Below are 23,490 nucleotides of genomic sequence, written 5' to 3'. Positions count from 1 at the left end.
CAAAGGGGGCCTATTTCAGCTACAGGTAAAGGAAGGGCAATACATTTGTGATGTGGATTGAGGATGAGCAAATCTATCTTGCATTTTAATACCAATGTGTATGTACAACCTGATGAGACTGATTCCTATGTCCCTCTGCTCTCCAAAACATACTTTCTATACAACACAGAGATGGAAGAGAATCAGATCAATCTTTGGTTAGTATTCTGTGAATTCAGAGCTTCCTACCTTTTGGTGACACCATAAATTTCTTCTATAATAACCTGAAGAACAGCTCGATAAAACAATGATTCTGTAGGCAGCTGCAAAAAGTTTTACAACAGCAAGGATTTAAAATTGGCACTGAAATTAGGATCAGAGTAACAAAATCAGTATTGGCTTCCCTAACTATTTATTGAGTTATATACTTTACAACTGGTCATACCAGATTTAAGAGGATAATTTACTAATGTTCTTGCATCCAGTTAAAATGATGTTTTTAAGTCAGATTCTAACATAACCATAAATGCAAGAAAGAAAAAAAAACAACAAATCCAAACTCTCTTGATGGAAAGAAAGACAACAGAGGAAAATGCACTGTTCATGATCTGAATTCTAATATGCAAAATAAACAACAATTATCTACGTTGTTTTGAAGACAAAAGAAGTAATTACCTAGCTGAATGATCTGCAATCAGACTGCAGTCTGAACCATGTAGAAAGTACTATGCTAAAAAAAATAATGCTAAGAATTTCATACATTTGTCTATGGAAAATATGTTTGCATAAAACCAGTTAAGGATTGCCAATTAAAAATACACAGAAAAAAACTGCTGGGGTCAGTGGGCTTACTGAATATGAAAAGAAGTCTTTCAGTCTGGCCTTTTACATACTTGCACAGTTGGTGCCCACCATCCCTTAAGGATAACTTGCACAACAATAAATCAAAATATTCACAGACAAAAAATATACAGGGATTAAAAATGAGAATGATGATGTTTCTAACAGGTTCAAGCTTTTGTCATAACATTGTCTATTTTTACTTTAGTTGATAAAACATTGGGATAGAGTGATCCAAACCAGGAATATAAGAAGGACATTTGCACTGAATTTATGCATTAGCTGAAAGATAGCAAAGGAAGTTAGGAAGGGTAGTTTGATGCCTTTTAATTTTAAACTGTGCTTTTTTTTTCTCTGACTCTTAATTGTAAAAAGAAAACAGATTCACTAAGTACAAGCACAGCAGTAAAAATGTGATTTTGTGATGACACATGCTATCTATCAGGATTTGACATAGTGTAGGCCAGTATTTCAGATTCCAGATATGCAGAAGTTCAATAAAAGGCCATGGACTAAGAACATTCAAGGGGGAAAAACACATTTTATCTTAGAATGGCTAAAATAAACAGTATTACTTACCATTTGGCCAACTGCAACTCTCTCCAAAGCCTTTAAGAGTCAAGGAATTAAATTGCTGATATGTTTATTCTTTATCATAACATTATATAAACACATTGTATAAAAGTCAGAGGAGATGACATTTAAAAAGATTAATGGTGTGACATAACATGAGCTTGCACACTTTAAAGTGTTAATACCTTTAGGCACTCATAAGCAGCTACTCCTGTTATTTTGGTTTATTTATAGGAGAAGCAATGACATCCAACTGTGTGGAAATATATACATGGAAAATTGGCTTGTTTTTCTTTCTATTGTACAAGAGTTTCAGAGGATTACTTTCTGTGAAAGTGTTAAAAGCAAATGCATTTTTCTTGAATATATTTCTACTGAAGTACAAATAATACATTTTGCATATTTAATTATTTAAAAGTAAATACTAGTTCAATGGATAATATTAGTTTTAATCACTACTACTCAGACTGCTGATATACAGGCAAATAAAGTAACTTCACAGAGACTGCAGTTTAAAATACTGTAAATTATTTTTCACTAGAGTCTTCATACTATAAATGCTGATGTAGATGTGAGACTACTTGATTTTTATCATGCATAGTGATAAAGAACAACAGATATTTAGAAGCATGTAATACTCCTTTACAGTTGAAAAGATAGTGTGCCCACAAAATTTTCAGCAGAGTTTTAAAGATCATAGCAGAAATGAAGACAAAACCTCAGTATTTGATTATCTGATGCTACATCAAAATAGGTAGCAAACCAAAAATGTCTCATCATTTACAGATTATTATCACCTTTATTCCCAAACTTCACTACAGTAAATAAGACTGCCTGTTACACAATCACCCATACTTCCTGCTCCTTGTGGTAGAACTGATCTGGTATTTCACACTGCTCTTCAAACAAAGTCCACATAGCTGCAGCTCCTCCATTCATGGCTTTGGCCAACTATCAGGTTTGCCTTCTGCTGCATAAGCTCTTACAGCAGCATCCATCTGCTGCTGCTGAGGAGATGGATATGGCTTCCAAGATATATTGTTGTAAGGCTCTGAAGCTGGAAACTCTTGCCCAACACCTCTGGCCCTTGGCAATTCAACCTGTTTGAACTCTGAACGTCATTGCTCAGCAGACTTTCTGCTAACCAGCCATTAGCCCAAGAAATGTGGGTGCTCAGTGGCTCTGTGCTGGCTCCCTTGTACATCCTACATGGCAAGGAAAATCCTAGTCATGAAAATGCATATGGACAACTACAAACATAACAGGAGAAGTATCTAGTTACACAGGAGAACTCTTTGCCTTTTGTGAATATTCAAACAAAAAGTTTTTAATCGCCAAATTTCTGTGATTTGTGAGAAATCTAAAATAGATATATACAGGAAGATCAGTACTCTCTTGGGGGCCATTTGCTTTTAAAATTTATCTTCCTACCACTGCCGAGAAACAGCCCAACCTTTTTATTTCCAAAAGAAATGGAATAGGAAACAACTAATGTGTCAGCTGAGGAAGGACTGGTATTGTATGACATTGACAAGAAAAAGAGAAAAGGCAAATCCCTTTGGAAAGCACTTCTGCTGAGTTTTACAGCTACATCTCTAAAATGAACAATTCTTTTCCTTTACTTTGCCAAGGGTAACACATTTAAGCCTTATGGATCCTTAACAACTGTCCTCCTATATTTTCTCCTGACAGCATTTAATTATCATGGTAGTTCAAGTTTACATAACCTCAATACATTAGTCCACACTGAGTCTTTAGTCTACACTCTTCTCTGTAATGGAAGTACAGACCTAGCAGCAGAGCTTAGCTAGAACCTGATGTGATTTATCTGGGTACCATAAATTAAAAATTAATAGAGGGAAGGAATAGTAGTCTTCTAACTGAAACAGTGGTGAAAATTTTCAGTACCTACCTGTTTTTTCAAATTAGACAACAGCTCATCATTCTATCTTGATGAGGCTAAGTCTTTAAAAAAGTACTTCTTCTCTTGGTGCAATGTTAAAAAGAAGTTTCCAGACTCTTAAACTACATGGATTTTTGGAGCTCCTCTAGTTTTTGGAATAGGCAGGGTTGTTCAGGTTTTAAACAGCTAGAACATTCAATATCATGAATCATGAAGGCATTGAGGGAGTTACTGATTGCAATCCTTCTAAAATTACCTTGTTTCTCCCTAAGTCCTTGGCCAAGAACTATAATCCTGAGGGGTTACCTTGTTTAGGTTTCAGCAAAGCTTTGGCCTTTCTGTCCACTCTTAAAATACATTTCTATCAATACTCATTTTTTCATGCCTCCAGCAAGTATAAAATTTATAAAGTTGGAAGGTCAATACTATATTTTTTTAGATATAATTCATCATGCTTACAACATTAATGATGTTGTCCTGTAGATTCTTGGATTAAAGTCATGGCTTCAGGATCAGAAGCCAAAAACAATGAATCCTGTAACATCTGGACAAAGCTCTCAGTAGAAAAAGAAAGGAGGGGGAATCATACCAAGCATGCTGACATCCGAGCATTGCGACCACAGCACCAGCCTTTGTCCTTCAAGTACTGACACATGGGAAATCCCCAGACTTGGTCGTGGCATTCTGCAATATGGAGGAAAAAAACAAAGGCACAGCTTTTCCTCTTACAGACTACACAATGGATTCAGCAAGATGAACAGTAGGTAATGTAGTAGAAACACTTAACTACTCTCATCCAGTACCAAAACTTGTGGTGGTGCTACAAAAAACATGTTTTCCCTGCAACAGATGTTTTTGGTTTATGCTGAATTGCTGATAATTTCACATTTTCCAAAACAATTTTAAGTGAGTGCCCTTTACAAAAATCCACTAAAAAAACAGTCAAAGGGACAAGAGAAAAGCCTGCAGATACTCATAGCAACCTACACCATGCCATGAATCACAAGATGTAGGCCAAGCAGTCATTCCATGCAGCAGGGCTTCCGTACCACTTCTCATTGTCTTCTTATTCTATCCCAAACGTCTTTCAAACATCACACAGAACAATATGTATTTGTTTATTCTAGTTCTGAAACAACATTCTGCTGTAAGGCAGAATGTTTGTTTTCCAGAAAAGAGCAGCTGCAAAGACTCTTGCTGTTTCTTCAAAACACCAAGAAGCATTTGCCTCACAATCTGTGCTCAGTTTCAGTATCATTTGTATTTTGAATAACAAGACAATTATTCATGTTTAACCCTAATGCAAATGTGGGAAAACTGGTACAGAGATTACTTTATAGATGTTCTTAATAGTCACGTCTAAATATACACAAGCTCTAAATGTTTAGAGTTTTCATTAACACATTGTCAGCTGATTTTTAGAATAGTGAATAAGATTTACTGCTTTCTTAAAAAAAAACCAACACAAATTGGCCGAGATCCTGGCTTTTTAGCACAGGAAGGGGACTGGGGCATATTTCAGAATAAATCATATAATGGGGTTAAAAAGAGGAGACAGCAGAAAATTTACCAACAGTCAGAGATATATAAGTAGAATTCACTCCATAAAAGTCAAGCAAAGAAAAAAAAAAACACAACTATAAAGAACCCACCCCACAACTCATGGGAAGGAGGGAAAGCCTTTGGCTTTCTGGCAGAAGTGCCCAGTCTCAGCTGACCATTAGAGAGTAACAGCAAGCAGGCAAGAAACCTCTGCAGGCAACCCCACACTTTGCTCTCCTTTTAACCCTGAGGGACGCCAGAGGCTCTGAGGGGCTGAATACTGGTTTGAGAACCATGATGTAGAATAGGGTTTTAATTATTAGCATGATTAGCAGAACGAGAAAGAAGACTTTTTAGAAATAAAGATGAAATTTGACCAAACAGATTGCAAGTGGTTTCAGCACTAGAAATGTAATAAGAATTTTTAAGTGCCTCAGGACAAGCTCTAAAATATTAATTAACTTCAAGTCTAATTATGGAGTACATGGAATACGTGGATATTTCTACTGCAGGGATGTCAGTAAGAACTTATTGAATGCAAGAAAACAATGACTGACATGGTTCCTATTGTATGTCTTTCCAATATCATTGTTAAAATATTTCAAAATAAAAATTTGCAAACTGAGTTAGAAAGATTAAATCCTTGATCTTTTCAAGCAAATCTCTTCCAATTTATACCCTGTCCTCCAGGCAAACTAATCATTCATTCAAGTTAAAGTTACTACCCTGTCAGCTACAATCTCAGTATCAGTGCACTGTTCATGCATAATTCAGATAACCTTTGGAAAAGATTATCAGTCAAAACATCATCTTCTTTTAAATTATTGAAACTGTAAAGTAGAAGGAAAAGAGAGGGAAACTAATGCTTCAAGTTACAAATAAATTTTTCACATATATCAAAAGCTGATCACACATCTACAATATTGCTTTAAGTTCTACTTATTTTTTCACATCCAGTCTGCTCTCAAGCACACTTTAAAAAATTTTAGGATTAACGTTTTGCTATAAAGTTCATATATTTACAAGCTACATTTTAAAAAACTGGAATTTGTTTTAATGCCTGCAATTATTTCAGATATACTTAATACTATATACCTCATATATATTGTGCTTATATCTATCACAACAGCAGTTCTAAAGTGTATAAATCTCAAAAAATATTCAAGAAACATTTTAGGTATATTTTAAGTATTCCATGGAACATTTCACAGGAAATAGCTCAAGTGTCCAACAATGCATGAGGCAACCACATTATAATTCACTACAGAGTAGCCAATCAGAATTCCTTCTATGAAAATCCTTTTTTCATAAAATCCTTTTCACATTTGCCAACTCTGTATGTGCATAAATGATAACAAGGAAGTTCAAGAGAATGGGACAAGCTTCTCCAATACCTTTAGTATTAGTCCATCCATCAATTTGCATTTCTAAGAATACTGCCATTTTTAGTGCGCTAATATTCAAATTTTACTTCACAGAGCTTTACAGTAAGATATGGTCATTATAAAACAACAGGACCAACAAGCTTTAATGTTACTGGCAAAAATAAGCCTGACTTAAGTTCCATGGGATGAGCCAGATCAGGAAGCTGTGGAGCCAGCAATGTTGGTGCAGCATCGTGCTCCCCTTGGCATGCCTTTTCCTGCCCTGGTGTCCCTGGAGCTGTAAGCTTTGTCAGAATCTCTGAATCCCAACCCTAAACCTAATTGCTGCTTTTGGCTGATTATGTAATTCAATGGATTGAAATGGCATTTTTTCTTCTGAGATTTTTCAGTGGAAATTAATCTTTATTACCCTCCTCAGTTTTTTTTCATATACACCCTACTTTGTGTGTTTGTATATATCTTGTGAACTTCATCAAAGTTGTACTAAAACACAAATAACCTTTTTCAGATCCTGCATAGCCTCTATCTTCCACAACATTGTAGATTTTCAGTCTACTTCTGTTATTCCCAAAAAAACAGATAACTACTAACTTGCCTTTTTCCTTCATGGAAAAGACTAAATCTTCCTTGGCCATGTAATTCACTGTTCCTTGAGTTTGTATTTTTCAAAAAAAGTCCCCTGACTAAGCAGGATTTTGCTGGGGGAAGCAGAGGACAGTGGGGAAGAAAAATGCTCTCTAATTCCAGGAAACAGAATCAGCTGTCACCAAAATAATTTCCAACACCCAAACCTAGAGTATGTTTTAATTATGTGCATTAAAACTTTGGCATTCTCGATTCTAACCTCATACTTTGTACACACTGAGAAAAGTACAAATATAAGATGGTTTCAGGTTTTAATATATTCTTGCTACACTAATTAATGAAAAATACCATAATAACTTCAATAGGTAATACTGCCATTTAACATCTGTAAAGCTTACTTTGTTAGTATTTTTTCAAGTTTCATATTTTTTTCAGAATCAATTTTTATAGAAAACATCTGGGGTTTAGTGACTAGTTAGCTGTGTCACAAATAAATGGAAAGGTTCCCTATGCAGCAATATCTAAAGATGCCTTAGGAAGGAAATTAAGCTTTTTGATCTGTTGCTTGGAAGTGTTTTCCTGTGTTGCCATGGTATCAGTGGTAGCTATTTTAAGACATTGGCTGTGGAATATCTTTGAAAATATACGTAGACTACACATAAATCATCTGTACTCTAATACCCTGAAACAGTGAGTAATCTTTTATATTTGAGTGGAACAGAGTGATACCAAGCCATTATATTTATGTAAGTAATCCTTTAGAAAATTCAGTTTCCTAGTATTTGTCCTCTGAATCCACCTTACTCAAGGCTTTCCCATGTTTCACAAGTCTAATAAAATTCTGTATGTGAATTTTGACTACACTTTGCAACCTTTTTGGTTCCCTTAATTATGTTCAATAGCTTTTAATAGTCAAAGTTTATTCTGCAAAAGCTTTGCTGACTTCTTTCAGAGTGCCTTATTAAGAAGCTACTTTCCACAGCTTCCTGGAGGGCTTTAGAACTCCTCTACCCAGCAGTGACCTGACTTTGGAAATCCTTACACAATCTGGAGTTTGTTTTGTCATACTTAAGCCAACCTCAAAAGAACTTCTATCAGACAGCTATCACTGAAAGCATCTATACAACTACACCTATCTCCTATTTCAAATTGCAGAATCAAGGAATATGCTGAGTTGGAAGGGACCCAAAGGATCATCAAGATGACCTCTTAGCCCTGCACAGCACCATCCCCAAGGATCACACCATGTGCCTGAGAGCACTGCCCAAACACTTTTTGAACTCTGTCAGGCTTGGTGCTGTGACCACACGTGCTGAGGAGTGCACATGATCCAAAGTGTGAAAACTTCCCCCCACAGGGGAGGTACCTGGGCATTTCCACCTGAACCTGAGCCTATATTAACCCTTGAAGTGTTTGTTTCATGGCTTGCCCCACCCCTGACAGATCAAAACTGTGACCATCACTTCAACCAATGGACATCTGAGGTGCAAAGTGCTCCTGAATGGCAAAAATGATGGGTGATGATATCTTTCCTCTCTGCTAGCTACTCTAATAATTTCTTTCTCTTCCTCGTAATTTTCTTCAGTGATATTTTCATGCTTTTATAATGTCATATTACCATAGATAACAACCAAAATGGCTACATTTCTATTGCAACCCAATTGTTCTAAAATATATATACCCACACACCCACACACACACATTTATATATATACCTGTCATTTGTTTCACTTTATTCCGCCCCAAGGGATATATTAAAAAAAATCTCAGTTACCCCATCTCTGTGGTGCGTCTTAACAGTAGCTCCAAAGCAAGAGCAACATTCATGTGTTTTTTCCTCAAAACAGACTGGTACTGATGTATTTGGTGGTATGGAGGATGGAAAGAAGAGAATCAGAACACAGAAACCCAAATTCCTTTTCAAGTAAAGTAAAATCTTTTCAAAAATATGTTAAATTTTCAGTTCTTCTCTGTATAGGGATAATCATAGACCAGCTGATGCATTGCTCCAAAAACATGTTAGCTGAATGTAAGATAAAAGCTCCCAAAAATCCTAAGACTATCTCCTGAACAGAGACAAAGAGTTTGTTTTAACCTAAAAATCATTAGCAAACTGATTTTTTTCCCAGAAAAACTGACATAATGGCTCACTATGTAAATAGGTTTATGTAAAATGTCTCTGATAAATAGTAAAATCTTTTCTACTCTGATGTAATTGACTACCCAATGCAGTAACAGAGAAGAAAACTCCCAAAGGAATCAATTATACTAATGGCTATGTATATTTTATCCATACAAGAATCTCTGTATAAACAGACAATTCTCCTTAGAGAGAGCCAAAGTAAAACTACTTAAAATTTTCCAAGAGCTGTCATATTATTCCTTATTAACTGAAACTTAGAATTTCATACTGCTTATAACAGCAGTGAAATTTAAAGACAGGTGTTAAAAGACATTGGCTTCAGCTTCTTAAAACTGAGTTGAAATTTGATGTTACACAACAGCTCTTGGTTGTTTTAGCTGCTAATAAATCAAAGCAAATACTTTCATGATCTTAACAGTTCAAAATTGTTCCCAGCACAATTGGAAATGTGGTCCCATTACAAAAATTTCCAGATGAATTCAGCTTATTTAGAGACACACAGAAGGACACTATATACTGATTGCATTATTATTCAAGATTGTGACTGCTGGCACCTACTTTCATCAGAAATGCTCACAAAGTATTCACAGCAGGTCCAACATCAAACTGAATCAGCCAATCTTGCAATATCTGTACTATTTTTAGAGTGTGTGAGAAATGTAATGCATTATTCCCTGAAGTCATCTCAGAAACAAAGAAAAAAAAAATCCCTAGCTTGTGATAAGCAAGGTAATTCAGTAGTCCAACAAAAACACCATAATAACATTTTGTTGATATTTTGTCAACTCAACACCTCAGACTTATAAACACTATGTTAGGCATCATAACAGGTAAATTTTATTCCTATGAATACCAGTTAATTCCAGTTAATATAAACTGTAATATGAACTGGAAAAGTAATTTTTCATTGGCCTCAAACAAGACTAATCTTGGTATTAAATCTTAAGTGCCAAAGAACATACTGTCCAGCCATACCAATTTATGGCAACCAGAAGTCCACTGCAGCTCCTCTGTGAGCTGGCTCCTCTGCTTCAACTGTGCTTACAAGCACAGCCCTCTGAGTTTACATTAAAGAAACAGCAAAGATGGAAAATGTGCTACTTTGGGGGCAAGAGCTTTGAGGTGGACTTGCCACAACCTTGACTTTAACGGTGCACACTTCAAGAAAAAAAAAGTTTTTAAAGAGAACAAATGACATTTTAAAAACAGATTTTGAAAAACTTCGAGGCTACTCAGTCAAGATAAAAGAAATGTAGAATGCTTTCTAACAGAACTTCCCACTGCATCCTTGCAGGCAAGCCCTTGCTTACTGGACTGATTTCCAATGAGTAAGTAAATTCCTGTATTGCATCAAGTTCTGCCCAATTCTCTGCTTCTTGGGAAGATCTGTCACTGCAGAGATGTAGCTCTAAACCTGCTTGCTAACATTCAAACTAGTCTCTCCACACAAAGCATCTGCGTGTCTCTGCCATCTCTGATTGATGGCCTGGAGTAGCCAGTAGCTTTCCTGAGTTCAGTGTCAGAACCTGGGCAAGCAAAGGACTATCTACAGCAGAGATCATACTGGCTGAGGTACCACACAGGCCAACCAGAAATACACAAAATCTGCATGTGGCCACATGGGATGCATTGCAGGACCACATAACTCACTGGTGCCCCATGAAGGCCATGATCTATAGTCTTTGACAGGTCATGCCCATCCTGATTACAGGAAACAGGTGAAAACCACACTCATCTTCCCCTAAATAAGCTCAGATAGTCTCAACAAGTTTATGGAGCACTTTTTCCTGGAAACCATGTCCAGGCCCACGAAGAGTAAGAAGAAGGTTGACACTAGCTGGCAGGAATTCACCAGGCACTGACAAACTACTGCCTTCTGTGAGGCAGTGGCTGGCTCCATGAACTAGGGGACAGCAGAGTCATAGTTTATCTTGATTTTATGAAGTCTTTCAGCAAAATTTCCTTAGTATCTTTATAGATAAAATTGAAAGATATGACTCAGACAGCTGCATTCAAAAATAGGTAGAAAATCAACAGTAATCTGAAGCTTGACAGTGAAGCCTGCAGATTAAGGGATGTGATTGTTCTCCCTTTTTAGCACTTGTGAGAGTATCTGGAGTGCTCCTCTGGGCTCTTCAGCCCAGTACAATGACTGAAATGAATTTACTGGTGGCAAAAGCACTAAAGGGCTGCAGCCAAGAAGGGATCTAACTGCTGTTTTCCTAAAGGAAAGACAACAAAAAGGATTAAGCTGGACTATTCTTGGCAGTGCAAAATGAAAAAGACAATAGATAATGCACAATAACTACAAAGTCTGAATGGATATGAAGGAAAGAAATTCATGGTGAGGGCAAACACTGAAATGGGCTACTGTATCACTGTCCTTGGAAATATTCAAAACATAACCCTAACTGAAACGATCTAAGCTGGCCCTGCTTTGTGCCATGATCTGGTCCAGATGACCTTCAGAAGTTACTTGCTACTTAAATGCTATTATTTGGCCCATTCTGGAAGCAGTATTAAAATCCACTTGCTTCTGCTAGCTACAAGAGGAGCTCTTTTACTGCTTGAATTGTTGGAACAATACCATCTGATAAGAGACAGAGTCCCCTCGCATCCTCCAGAATGCTTTGTCAGTTTGAAGTCCATGCACAGGAAATGCAGACACAAGATACAGTCTAAATTCTTTCCCATTTTCCATTTGAAGAAATCTTAAATCCTAGATATTGTCAGTCCTTGTTCTCTTAGCCCTCCACTGCACATTTAAGAACAAGCCATATGGTAGATGACTTAGTAGGGGAATACAACAGCATTATACGTTTTAGAATATGCCGTCTCATAGTAATAGTAAAAAAATAAATTATTTTTGAGCATTATTAAGACAATATATATATTCTTTCCCAAAAAAAGTATACTGTAATTTCCTTTTGTTCTGTCCAAATGTTCTCCTTTGAGAATAATTTTGTCCTTCAAGCAGAGTAAAATCAATTCAACATGCAATTTGACTTCATTTTCATATTGCTATGAAACTGTAGTATCTCTTCTAACCACGTACATATATCTGTTTATTTGAACTTTGAAAGGTTATCATGCCTGATCCTTTGGGGGTGTCTGAGTTTATGCACTGGTCTGCAAAAAGTAATCCTATATAGCTAGCACAGGAAGCCGTGTCCTCTTTGCAATAAGAAACAAGCAAATGTTTCAGACACTCAGACTTAATGAGAAGTACCTGAAAAGTTTTTAATGTCTTAAAACTCTGATGTAAAATAATTGTGTATTTTTTTCTCTAACTGCGTTTTTGTAGCATAGAAATTTCAATTGTATTTTCTTTTCCTTTGCTTTTGGAGTGAGCTGAAGTATTTTGAAATTACTAAGACTAATACACTGAAAAAAACTCTTAAAAGAGTTGCAGAGTTAATTAAAAACAACATGAAAAGATTATTAAAGCAAGAAAGAGCTAGCATGTGTCATGGTCAGTATGGAGCTGTGCTTGTGACTACTTAAGAAGCTAACTCCCTAAGAGCAATAGCTGAGAGCTGAGTCCCACGTGCCTCTGTGTCTGTGAAGCTCCCTGAAAGAGCTGAAGTACACCTTGCCAAGCCAAGCCTTTTTCAGATTTACTGATATGATGATCAGGTTGTAGCATGTCAGCAGATGGTCATTTAGACATATCAGCTATGTACCACTTGTCTCAAGAAAGCCAGTTCCTTAAATATTTTTCATTATACACAATTTCAAGTAAAAATACCAGCTATCTCTCAAAAATGAAACCCCCTCCTTCCCATTTGTAGGAAAATTTGCCTATATTCTGAATCCACAAATAATTTTCATGTTCTCTTCCCAAGAAAAACTCTTATATATGTACTGTTTTATGATGGGCAAAGACTGGCACAGTACCCAGATGACTGTTTTGTTGAGTATTACCTTACATTACAAAATCCCAACTCTGCTCATTGTTGTATATGTACAAATTAACATAACTGGATGTTGCACACATATAGCTGAGGACAAAATCTGGCAAAAAATATTTCAAAAGGATGGAAACATACTGGACTAAAACAGTCTCTACATTTATAATTGAGTTAATGAAATAAAACCAGCTGTAGTTATAACCATATAAAAACACTATGCACTTATGTCCCTAATCTCAGTAAAAATATTAGGAACATTGGCATAACGGAAAAGCAACAATGCATCTGGGAGTGAATGACCCTCATAAAACAAATAAAACCAGTACTAAATAAGCCACTGGAAAGGAACAAACACAAGGAGATTATTAATTGAAAAGTATAATATTCTTAACATGCAACCTGGCAGCCACATGTTAAGCTCAGAATTACCTTCTTGGTTTTCAAACTGTTCTGACAGCAGATGGTAGCAGCAGCCCACACTGCAAACGGCTTTGATTTCAGGCTTGGCAGTAAAAATTCGTAGAGTATTTGCAGCAAGATCTCCACATGTATGTAGACCCACCATCATACAGTCCTAAGAAGAAAAAGAAAAAAAAGGCAACAATAAATCATCTCCTTCATCAACTGATAGGGCACAAATAAAAACAAACTCCAAAACCCAAATGTGGTGCAAATAGTGAGCTGTAAGATGGAAATACTCAACTCCACCAAGACTCTTGCTGTTCTATTCTAGAATTTTTCAATGCTAATCAAAGCTCTTCAGTGCTAAGAAAATATATGAAAACTGGCCATGATGCAGAAGTTCAAGACTTTGAGTAACACAGATGCAGGGAAGGGAATATTTAAATGTTTACTGGGCAGAAACCATTTTCTCTAGTGCTTCCTAGGTTTCCTGTTCATGTTATTAGTACCACTGCTACTTTTCTTAGTAAAGATTCCTTGCTGTAAATATGGCTGGACCTATCTGCTAGTTTAAGTTGTTGAAATCAAAGCAACTTCCTAAATACTGGTTTAAGGTGAAGAGCAGCTTTGTCATTTTCCAAACACCATCACTGACAGTTTCTCAGTATGCCCAGTGCTATTCAACAACAAATGGGCATTCTCCTTCACGGCACAAAGTAAGAACTTCAGCTTCAGATGCTCTGCTCTTCTGCCCATTCTATTTCCTACTTTCCTTTTTTCTGCAATTCTTTTGCCGCCATTTCTCCATGAAAATTCTCTCTCTTCTAACCATTCATAACAAGATATTTCCCTTCTGACATTATCAGTTGGGAGCCACGTGGCAAGCATGGTGTTGCTTTGAATTACAGACATATTTATTACTCATAGAATCAAAAAATCATTAGGGTTGGAAAGGACCTTAGAGATCACCTAGTTCCAACCCCCCTGCCCCACAAGACCAGGTTGCTCAAAGCCTCATCCAACCTGGCCTTCAACACTTCTAGTGGCATACACAACTTTAGGCATTTTTTTCCAGGGTCTCATCACCCTTAGAGTAAAGAATTTCCTTTTAATATCTACCTAATCTAAATCTATCCTCCTTCATCTTAAGGCTTGTTATATCATTACATGCCCTATTAAAATTATCTCTCCAGCCTTCCTGTAAGGTCCCATTTAGGTACTATAATGGAATGTGCTATAAAGTCTACCCAGAGCCTTCACTTTTCCAGGATATCAACAAGAAATTAGGCCAGGGCCACTCAATTGAGATACCATCTATAATCATTCTGATTTTATCTGATTATCTCACCCAGCTGTATTACATTGTGCATTCATGTCTGAAACAGGAAAACTTCTGCTTTTCTCTTTTATGTTCCTTGACAGTATTTTTTTATATCAAAAAAGGCAGTGATATATTTCTTCCACCTTCAACATTTTACAAATTAGACACTAAGAGGATACAAAATCCAGCTGTGCAAATGTATAGGCATATGCTTCATCAACAAACCCTGCTGCTCAGGGTGTTTTTTGCAGACAGACATGAGTTTGCTCCACATGTTCTCAGATACTCAGCTCCATTTATAGCTCAAGTTATAGGGCTATCAGCACAAACTAATGGTCTCAAATCAGAGATTATTACACCCTGGAATAAAATAGTTTGGTTACTACTGAACACAGAGAAGTTTTTATCATTCAATAAAAGACTGAATGCATCTACTCAATCAATATATGTTAGTTCAGGCATAAAAACTAAACATACAACCTCAGAGTTTCTAGACTTGTGCCACTGGCAGCTGAGCTTGAGCTTGTTTGTGTAGACACAAACCCTGCCAGCTAGTAAATTACTAAATGAAATTAAAGTAATTCTGTAAAGTCAAAATATAATAATTCTTTACAAGATCTTCATCTTGAATACTATATACAATAAATTCTCCTATGCCTTCCCAGTGTGAATGAAGGTATAAAAATATGTAACTTGAAAAAGTAACTTTTAGGAGAATTGAAACTCCAATGCTTAATATATGCATCTACCTGGTAAATAATAACAAATTCATAATAATTAGACTTTATCTATAATGACAGTTGTAAAATAACTGAATAAGCTGTTAACTTTGCCAGCTGATTATTATCTACCACATAAATTCTAAAGACTGATTCAAGAACACCCCAACACATATAACAAAATATAAATACAATCTTTATATGGTAGACATACTTCTGCTATCTGGTTAAAAACCATTATTGGGCCAGAATATTCATTTACACCGGACATAGTACTCTATGTACACTCAGCAAACATGTACATATTAAAATGGCAATATAAAGACAACAGACAATCTAAATACAGTAAATATTTAGAGTAAAATAACCTCCAGATCTGTTATGATGTCACTGAGTTCTGTTTCTGCAGTGATGCAAGAGGTCAGTGGAAGATAGAGGTTCGATTCACTTGACTTTCTTGCTTTAGTCTTGAGAGATGTCATTTTTCTTTGTACTTTTTCCTCTTCACAGAGTTCCCCACAGTTACAATGAGATGAAGAAAAATCTTCTACAGCATCAACAGGAAGAACATTTAGAACAGCAAGAACCTCTTCAGAAAGTTTGGTCTCATGAGATTGTGTCCCACTGACTAAATCAGCTTCAGTTTCTGTGTTGGTTTCGAGTGCAGTCATTTCTGTGAAACCACAAGAAGGAACTGAATCTTGGATAATCACTTGGCCCTGATTTTGAAGACTATTGGCATTATTTAAGAGATCTTCATTGATTTTTTTACAATCAAGTTCATGTTCCACTGGCCTGTCATTTGCCATTTCCAAACTCTGGCTTTTGAGGCTTTCTTTTCCTCGACTCTGATATGCTCTCCAGTGTTTCTTCAATTTTCTATTTCTTTCATGAGCACCATTTGTGTTGGAGCTTGAGGAGTCAATGCCATAAACCTTTAAGTTATATTGCATGGACAGAAATGAACTCAGGTAGCCTTTCCCAGAACCTATATCAATCACCTAGATAATGGAGAAAAAATAAAGGAAAATAAAATTGCTATATTAATGAGCAACAAGGCACACTTTAAGTGCAAAATTATTCCCTAAAAATTTAAGCATGGATTGAATAGTTACCTTATTAGCAACATACTTCTCAATGCACTTAGTTCTTTTGCTTTCTTTGATTTTTTTTCCCTGACTTCAAAACACAGAATTAAGTCTTAACTGACGTGCTCCAGAAAATAGACATCGCAATGTTTATGCAATTCACATGCCCTGCTTCTTGTAAAGACTTTCAGTACATTTTTTGACAGAGACCTTTCTTCTGCCAAAATAAATAACCATAAACCACCAGCAATTCCACCTGCCCTTGCTGAACTGGGTCACAGTTAGCAAATATACAGTCCACAGTATTCAGCTTTAGGCACCTAATTCCCACACTCAGGAGCCTACAACCAGTGGGTGTACAGCAAAAAGCATCTTTAGTTTCAGTGCTTAATCTAATCCCTTCAGATCTGACCTAAAGATGGGTGATATTGATACTCTTTTATGCCAGAATGCTTGTTTATTCTGCTTTCCCATTCTGTGAAAACAACCCATACAGTTTTGTTTAACATAAGGATGCTTTTCTAATAAACAAAGGGGCTCATAATCCACATGTACTTTCCACTGCCCATTCTGGAGGAAGGAGTGATAGGTTTAATTTGTATTACAGCTGATATTGTGCTAGTTCAGTGACTGATGTTCAGGAGAGAAATACCCTTACAAACTGTTAGCAAAAACAAGAGTAACCTGAGACCTTTCAGTACGTAATCATAACTTTACATAATGTATGTTTTAATATTTAATAAATACATAACACAACATTTTATAAGAATTGGCAGAGTTACATTTCTCTAAGGAAAGAAAATTGTAACATTCACTTCTGTCCAGTTATCTACTAAAAAATAATATTGACTAGATATAATGACTTCTGTGTAGAAGTTCCTGGAAGTGTTTGATTCAAGAACATCTATGTTTTGTTCTTGATCCATCATACACTCATAAGAAATCTTACACTGCTACTGTTAAACCTAAATTGCAGCATACACTACATTGATGCATCTTAAGCTCGACTGCATAGTTTTTTTACCAGGTACAAATATTCAATACAGCAATATTCTTAGTCAATGAGAAAGAAAGATTTATTCATTATTGTAATAAAAAAGATTTGGACATCCATGGAATTAGAAAGAAAAATCTGAGACAATGTCACTAAGGACTATGGAAAACAGTGGAGAATACTATTAGGTACAAATTGTTTACTCAGTAGCACATGGCATTCTCATGGGTAGTCATCATGTGATACTGATGAACATTTGCAATATAGACAAGTTACAACCATAAAATTTTTTTAAATAAATCTGTACAGGAATGAATTAAATGAAATGGAATCTATATAACCTTATTTAGTATAAGGCATACTTTTTAAAATGTCATTTATTTCTCACATTCATCACCAATATTGAGCTCTACTGAGCCCCACTGAGGCCACACCTGGAGTGCTGTGCCCGGTTCTGGGCACCTCAGCACAGGAGAGACCTGGAGCTCCTGGAGCACGTCAAGCAGAGGGCAACAAAGATCATGAGGGGACTGGAGCACCTCTCTTGTGAGGAAAGGCTGAGGGCGCTGGGCCTGTTCAGTTTAGAAGGGAGACAACTGAGAGTATAAGTATGTGAACGGAGAGTGTCAGAGGAGGTTTCCAGGCTCTTCTCGGTGGTGCCAAGCAATAGGACAAGAGGCAACGGGTGGGAACAGATGCACAGGAAATTCCACCTGAATATGAGGAAGAATTTCTTTACTGTGCAGGTGACTGAGCACTGGAATATTAAGATATTAAGGAATAATCTGGGCACCATCCTGTGCCATGTGCTCTAGGATGACCCTGCTTGAGCAGGGAGGTTGGACCAGGTGACCCACTGTGGTCCCTTCCAACCTGACCCATTCTGTGTTTCTGTCATTTGAAATGAAAGAGAAGTGTTGAAGGAATAATTTTACCCACCCTTCTGTTTAACAGCTATTACAATTGTGTAGAATATGCACACCTCCACTTCAAGTTTTGAATTTTTTCTGTAAAAAGCAGCTTTTGGATCCAAGAAAGGGGTAGTGAATAATTCCTAAGCGTGACCCCTAGTGGCTGTAGAGACCAGCTGCAGGTCGGGAAAGTTTCTCAAGTAAATAGTAAATAGTAACACATTGTTAAACTAGCACTGGGATTTAGAAACAAAAGGAAAAGTTGACTAAAAATAGTAAGCAACGATCTTGCACTAAACAAATAAACTGAATAAATTAGTCCCTGCTTTACTTTCCATTGATTACATAGGGAAAGGTAATAAGCAATCCATAGCACATCTGTCAAGCATGAACCTTTAAAATGAAATTTCCATTATATAATAAACTCCAAAGGTCTTGTCCACAGTGAGTTGGGTCCTATGTTTAAACACAGTTTCTGGCACAATCAAGCATTCCAACATTTCCCAGCACAAAATCACAAATGTAATGGATGCTGAATGCAGAATTATATCATCCTTACATTATACACTCCAAGTCTTGCTGCACATGCTGCAATTTCCAAGGAAAACTTTGACCAATAAATTAAATAAAACAAATGTGTGCTTAAGCAAAGAGGAGTCAACACTGGCTTCTTTTCAGAGTTTAATCAAGAATTTCTTAAAAAAAACGTTCCACTTATATGATAGGAACAGTGCTTAAAAGGGTCAGCAAACTACTGGAAAAAAAAATGCTCTTTAGTTATTTTGCTTTAATGTTTAAATTAAAATCATAAACCTAGAAGTGATTAAAGTGGTAATAAAATTTTTGCTTTTATTCTTATTTTGCTATTCACTATTGTACATTATAAAATACCAACAGAGAGCAATATCCTCTACCACCCATTATACAACGTGGGTATGGAGGTGAAATGGAGGGCATTTTTCAAGCTGTCAGTGATCTGTAATATCTGAAAGACACACTCTGAGGACATGTGCTGTTGTAAAACATGTGGTGTGTTTTCATGGTTCTAGATTTTTTAATTAAATGATACATTATTTTGTTTTGCAAGAAGGACAGAAAAAAACCAATAAGGAAAAACTCCTAAAAATTTATAATTGCAACTTTTTTTTTTAAGTTGAAAGAAAACAAAACCAAAAGGAGCTGTTTTTTAAAGACTAAGAAGGAGGCTTTTCTTTATTTTCCAAAGTAACAGGAAAGCTCTTCTCATATATTAGAGATTTGTAACTTTGCACAAATAAATATTGTTATAGTGCACGACTAAAATGGAAAAAAGTTATTATAGAGCAGTCAGCATTTCATATTTAGTGATACACTGCAATAATATTTTTCATTTAATGTTATAATTTTTTTAAAAAGTAAACAGAAAATAACCCCATGTATAGAGATACTCCAAGCCACCTGATAAAAGTATTAATCCCTGGATGAAACTGCAGCATATTGACAAATAACTTAGTAAGGATTGGTTTGTGATTTTATTAGTAACCAGCTACATCGAAACTTTGGTTAAGTTATTAAGATGGCTTTACTTTTTTACTTTCTGAACAGGGTTTTTGCTTTCCTTTCATTCCTGAATCTCACAGGAACTATTTAAATCTGAATGAAAACGCTATATGAAACTCCACTTTCCAGCAAATGCAGAGACCACTTACTATTGCACTGTAAGCAAACTATACCCTCCTACAGCTTTTTCAGTACATGAAAGGACTGAACAACATTTGCCTGAAACAAAAGGTAAACAAGGCAAAACAACATGCTCATGAGAGAATACAAGACATTCACAAGTGTGCTGCTGGTGTATTTCTGTTCTCTACAGAGCACCCCCACTTTGGGGCTGTGGAGGGCACCTACCCTTGTCACTGTGGTGGCTCCTCAAGGGCTGCAGGACAGCCTGCCTTCCATCGCTGTAAGTGACTGCAGATGCTCACAAACTGATTGCGTCTCCCCACAAATGTTTGGCCTTAATTAAAGCTCTCTATTTACTTGACAATCCCAGTTGTAAGAACACTGCCTAAAACTTTGTCTCCATCAGCTGTTCCTCACAAAACAGATGGTCAGGACTGAGAATTTTGATCTCTGTTTCCAAGGATGCCACAAAGGCCTGACCCAAATCTAGCAAGAGTACAGCATCATTTACTTATCTAAATTAAATTCAGTCTGAGCCAAATAACCTCCTAACCAAAGTTCAGCTTCAGCAATTCAGAGCTGAATCCAAGTTTTGGGGTTTTCCCTGTGGTGGGAGCAACAGCAACCTGCAGGGCTGCTGCAGGTACATTCATTTAAAACTATACTCATACATATTTACTTACAAGAAAAGAATACTCAGAGAAAATACCCTCATCATAAAACCTGGGCAGGTACCTTATTAACCTTTGGTTTTAAACAAATATAGCTTGTTCTCCAAAAATCTTTGTGGGAATGAATATTAGCCTGGAGGAAATAAGTCTCCATTTACAGTTACAGCCCCTTGCATGGAAAGCTGCAAAGTGCAGCTCAGATGTAGAAAGGAATCAAATGTCTGTTGAGAGTCCCATGTCACCTCCAGTTTAAAGCAAGGATGAAGCTACATTGGCCAGTTACCAGCATTACAGAGATTAAAATGAATAAATGAACTCAGCTCACCTGAAAAATTTAGCCTTATCACAATGCAGGCCTAAAGTATGGAATTTAACAAAAGGCTTACCACTGAAAAAGCTTACAAAAAACCATATGCATGTAAACTGAGGAAATGGTATTGGTGCACTTTGTCTAACAAAATGTGAAACATACTACTCAAAAATGCCAAGTATTGCTGGGGTGCTCGTGTTTTGTCAACAGATACATAAATAAACCTCTACAAGGTTTTACTAAAACAGTGATCTAGTGCACTGTGCAGTCATAGTTACATGTATATTAAAAAAAGGTTTAAGTTACAATCAAATTTGAGAAAGGAATCATGCAATTCTTCACCACCCAAAGACAAACCTAGCATCTGATGTATGAAACAGCCAACTCAGGCAGTAATTGCTTGGTGATAATGGTGTTGGGTGTCCAGGCCTCATACATGTTCTACCAAACGTATTTCATACACACTCGCATAAATCTCTGCTTAATTTGGTCTCTCTTCAAACTAAAAACATCATAACTAGATTTCCAATTTATAGATCTCAATCCATGTTAAACAAAGGTGAACAGCATTAAACAACAGGAAATTATTTAAATCTTGTGTCAGAATAAGAGGAGCTTTCAAAATTGCTCAAGATATTCAGCCTTGTCTCTGTGTGACACTCTTGTGTGCATGACACAAGGCAGCTCTCCTACTGACACATGAGCAACACTGCCAGCAATATAATACTGACAAACAAGGCAGTACTGCTCCAAAAAGCAGAACAGTTTTTAGCTGCTCAACACATAGAGGATGATCTTAACTTTTTAAAATTACTCATGAGTGATTATGAGTCACTGAAAGGCAGTTCCTTTGGAACAGTACATTTGTAAACAAAATTGTCCTTCAGTTTGGTCCCAACAGCTCTCCTTTAGCTCCAGTTTGGTACAGGAAAAATAAGAACAGCAGTGACAGAATATCAAAGTGGTGTATTTGCACAAAAAAAGGAGAATAACTCAGAAGGTGCCTGGTAACACAAAGTAAGAAATGCTTTCTTACCTGCTTTATCCCACAATAATTTGCTATGCTGTCTACCAGCTCTGACATCACCTGCACTTCATGTGATTTCTTATTATTCATAAACTCATCTGGTTTGATACCTGCATCAGATTAGGAAAATAAATACACATTAACACAACTTGTAATAATAAGGATTCATGATCAATCAGGGAAAAAAAAAGCTAATATAGACTTCACTGTTTATATATTTTCAGGGTAGTAATTTTTAATTAAAAACTCACTAAATTATTACAAGAGTAAACTTCTGAACTATGGATGAATTAGCAACATTCAACACTGTGTAAAAGTCAGGTGTTTTTAAGATGTAGCATATTTAATACCTGACCAGGTATTAGACAATGGCTACAACTATAAAATGGTACTATTTCTTCCTTTTCATTGAAAAATATTTATTTTTGTCTCATTTATCACATTTACCTTTCCATAAATGAAATATAAGTGCAGGGACAATAAATAATCCCATTGTACAGCTTGTTAATGCTGCAGATTTGCTGACAGTATCAAGAGGGAGATATCTCTACTAAAAGCTATGAGCGATTCTAGGAAGATTCAGAGGAAGATGAACTTTCCTTTTCTTTATTTACCTTTCCTTTTATTTATTTATGGATTGGTTATAGAACTGTTACACCTTTATGGCAGAAAATCACTCATTTCAGTGTTGCAGGAGAATGTGCTAACGGGATGGAGTCAACCTCCATCACGGGTTAACAGCTTGTGGAGAACACCAAGCACTCCCTCGTGAACCTCTGTGCACGAGCTCAGAAGTCACTGCCCTGGGAAGAACCCACATGTTTCTCTTAGGGCTCCAATGCTGCAGTGCACTTGGATCTAGTGAAATTGATGGTAAGTCTGAGTGATGGCAGAAGAAACTGGATCATTACTGATGAGCATGCTGCTAGGAAACAGGACTTTTCTACATGACTAGGCAGATTAATATACTTTCCCATTTTCTGCTTCATGCACAGTATGTATCCATCTGTCCAGAAACTGATCATTAGGCAAAAACCATGCTCATTTCTTGATCAGATCATGCTGGGAGCAGAACCAAGTGTGTTACTTCTTTAAAGAGAGTGGGGAATTGAACTGAGCTCATAAGAAACCCAGTGCTTTCTCTATTTTTCCCAAACCCCAAGGGATCTGTCTATTTTTTAAACATCTGGGGTTTTTATAATAAACTGTTATGACAGTACTTAAAATCTAATATAGACTCTATGAACTGACAAAAGGAAAAATAGGCTAAAAGACTTAAACAATACAAATAGCAGAAACAAGTGTTTGTCATCTTACTGAAGAATTTCCTTAACTTTAAAATTGTTAAGGTCTATACAGCATCCTAAAAAGCTCTTAATTTGTAACATATCAGGTTAAAGAAAAACAGACAGGAAAAAAAATTTAAAAAGAAAAGAAGTATCTCTTTTTGTTTATGTTTGAATATTTTTGTGTCTGGATAGGTTCATCAGAAAAAGAAGCAGAATTGGGATGAGAAGAAACAGA

The 23,490-nt window shown here is 36.3% G+C and overlaps 1 protein-coding gene across 2 annotated transcripts in view; it reads right to left on the bottom strand.

The window, feature by feature from the left end:
• Positions 1-23,490, bottom strand: part of METTL25 (methyltransferase like 25) — a 46,501-nt gene that overhangs the window by 15,200 nt on the left and 7,811 nt on the right. For both annotated transcript variants that reach the window (XM_054277185.1, XM_054277194.1), the window contains exons 3-8: positions 21,976-22,076; positions 15,672-16,304; positions 13,291-13,435; positions 3,885-3,979; positions 1,399-1,428; positions 229-302 (exon numbers count right to left, since the gene is read on the bottom strand). In XM_054277185.1, the coding sequence (XP_054133160.1) occupies positions 229-302; positions 1,399-1,428; positions 3,885-3,979; positions 13,291-13,435; positions 15,672-16,304; positions 21,976-22,076 (1,078 nt within the window). The remainder of the gene's footprint in view (positions 1-228; positions 303-1,398; positions 1,429-3,884; positions 3,980-13,290; positions 13,436-15,671; positions 16,305-21,975; positions 22,077-23,490) is intronic.

Source organism: Melozone crissalis, unplaced genomic scaffold (genome assembly GCF_028551555.1).
Source record: "Melozone crissalis strain CALT ecotype California unplaced genomic scaffold, PUWL_Pcris_2 ptg000004l_1, whole genome shotgun sequence".
NCBI classification, from domain to species: Eukaryota; Metazoa; Chordata; class Aves; order Passeriformes; family Passerellidae; genus Melozone; species Melozone crissalis.
This window is presented reverse-complemented; position numbering and strand designations above follow the sequence as displayed.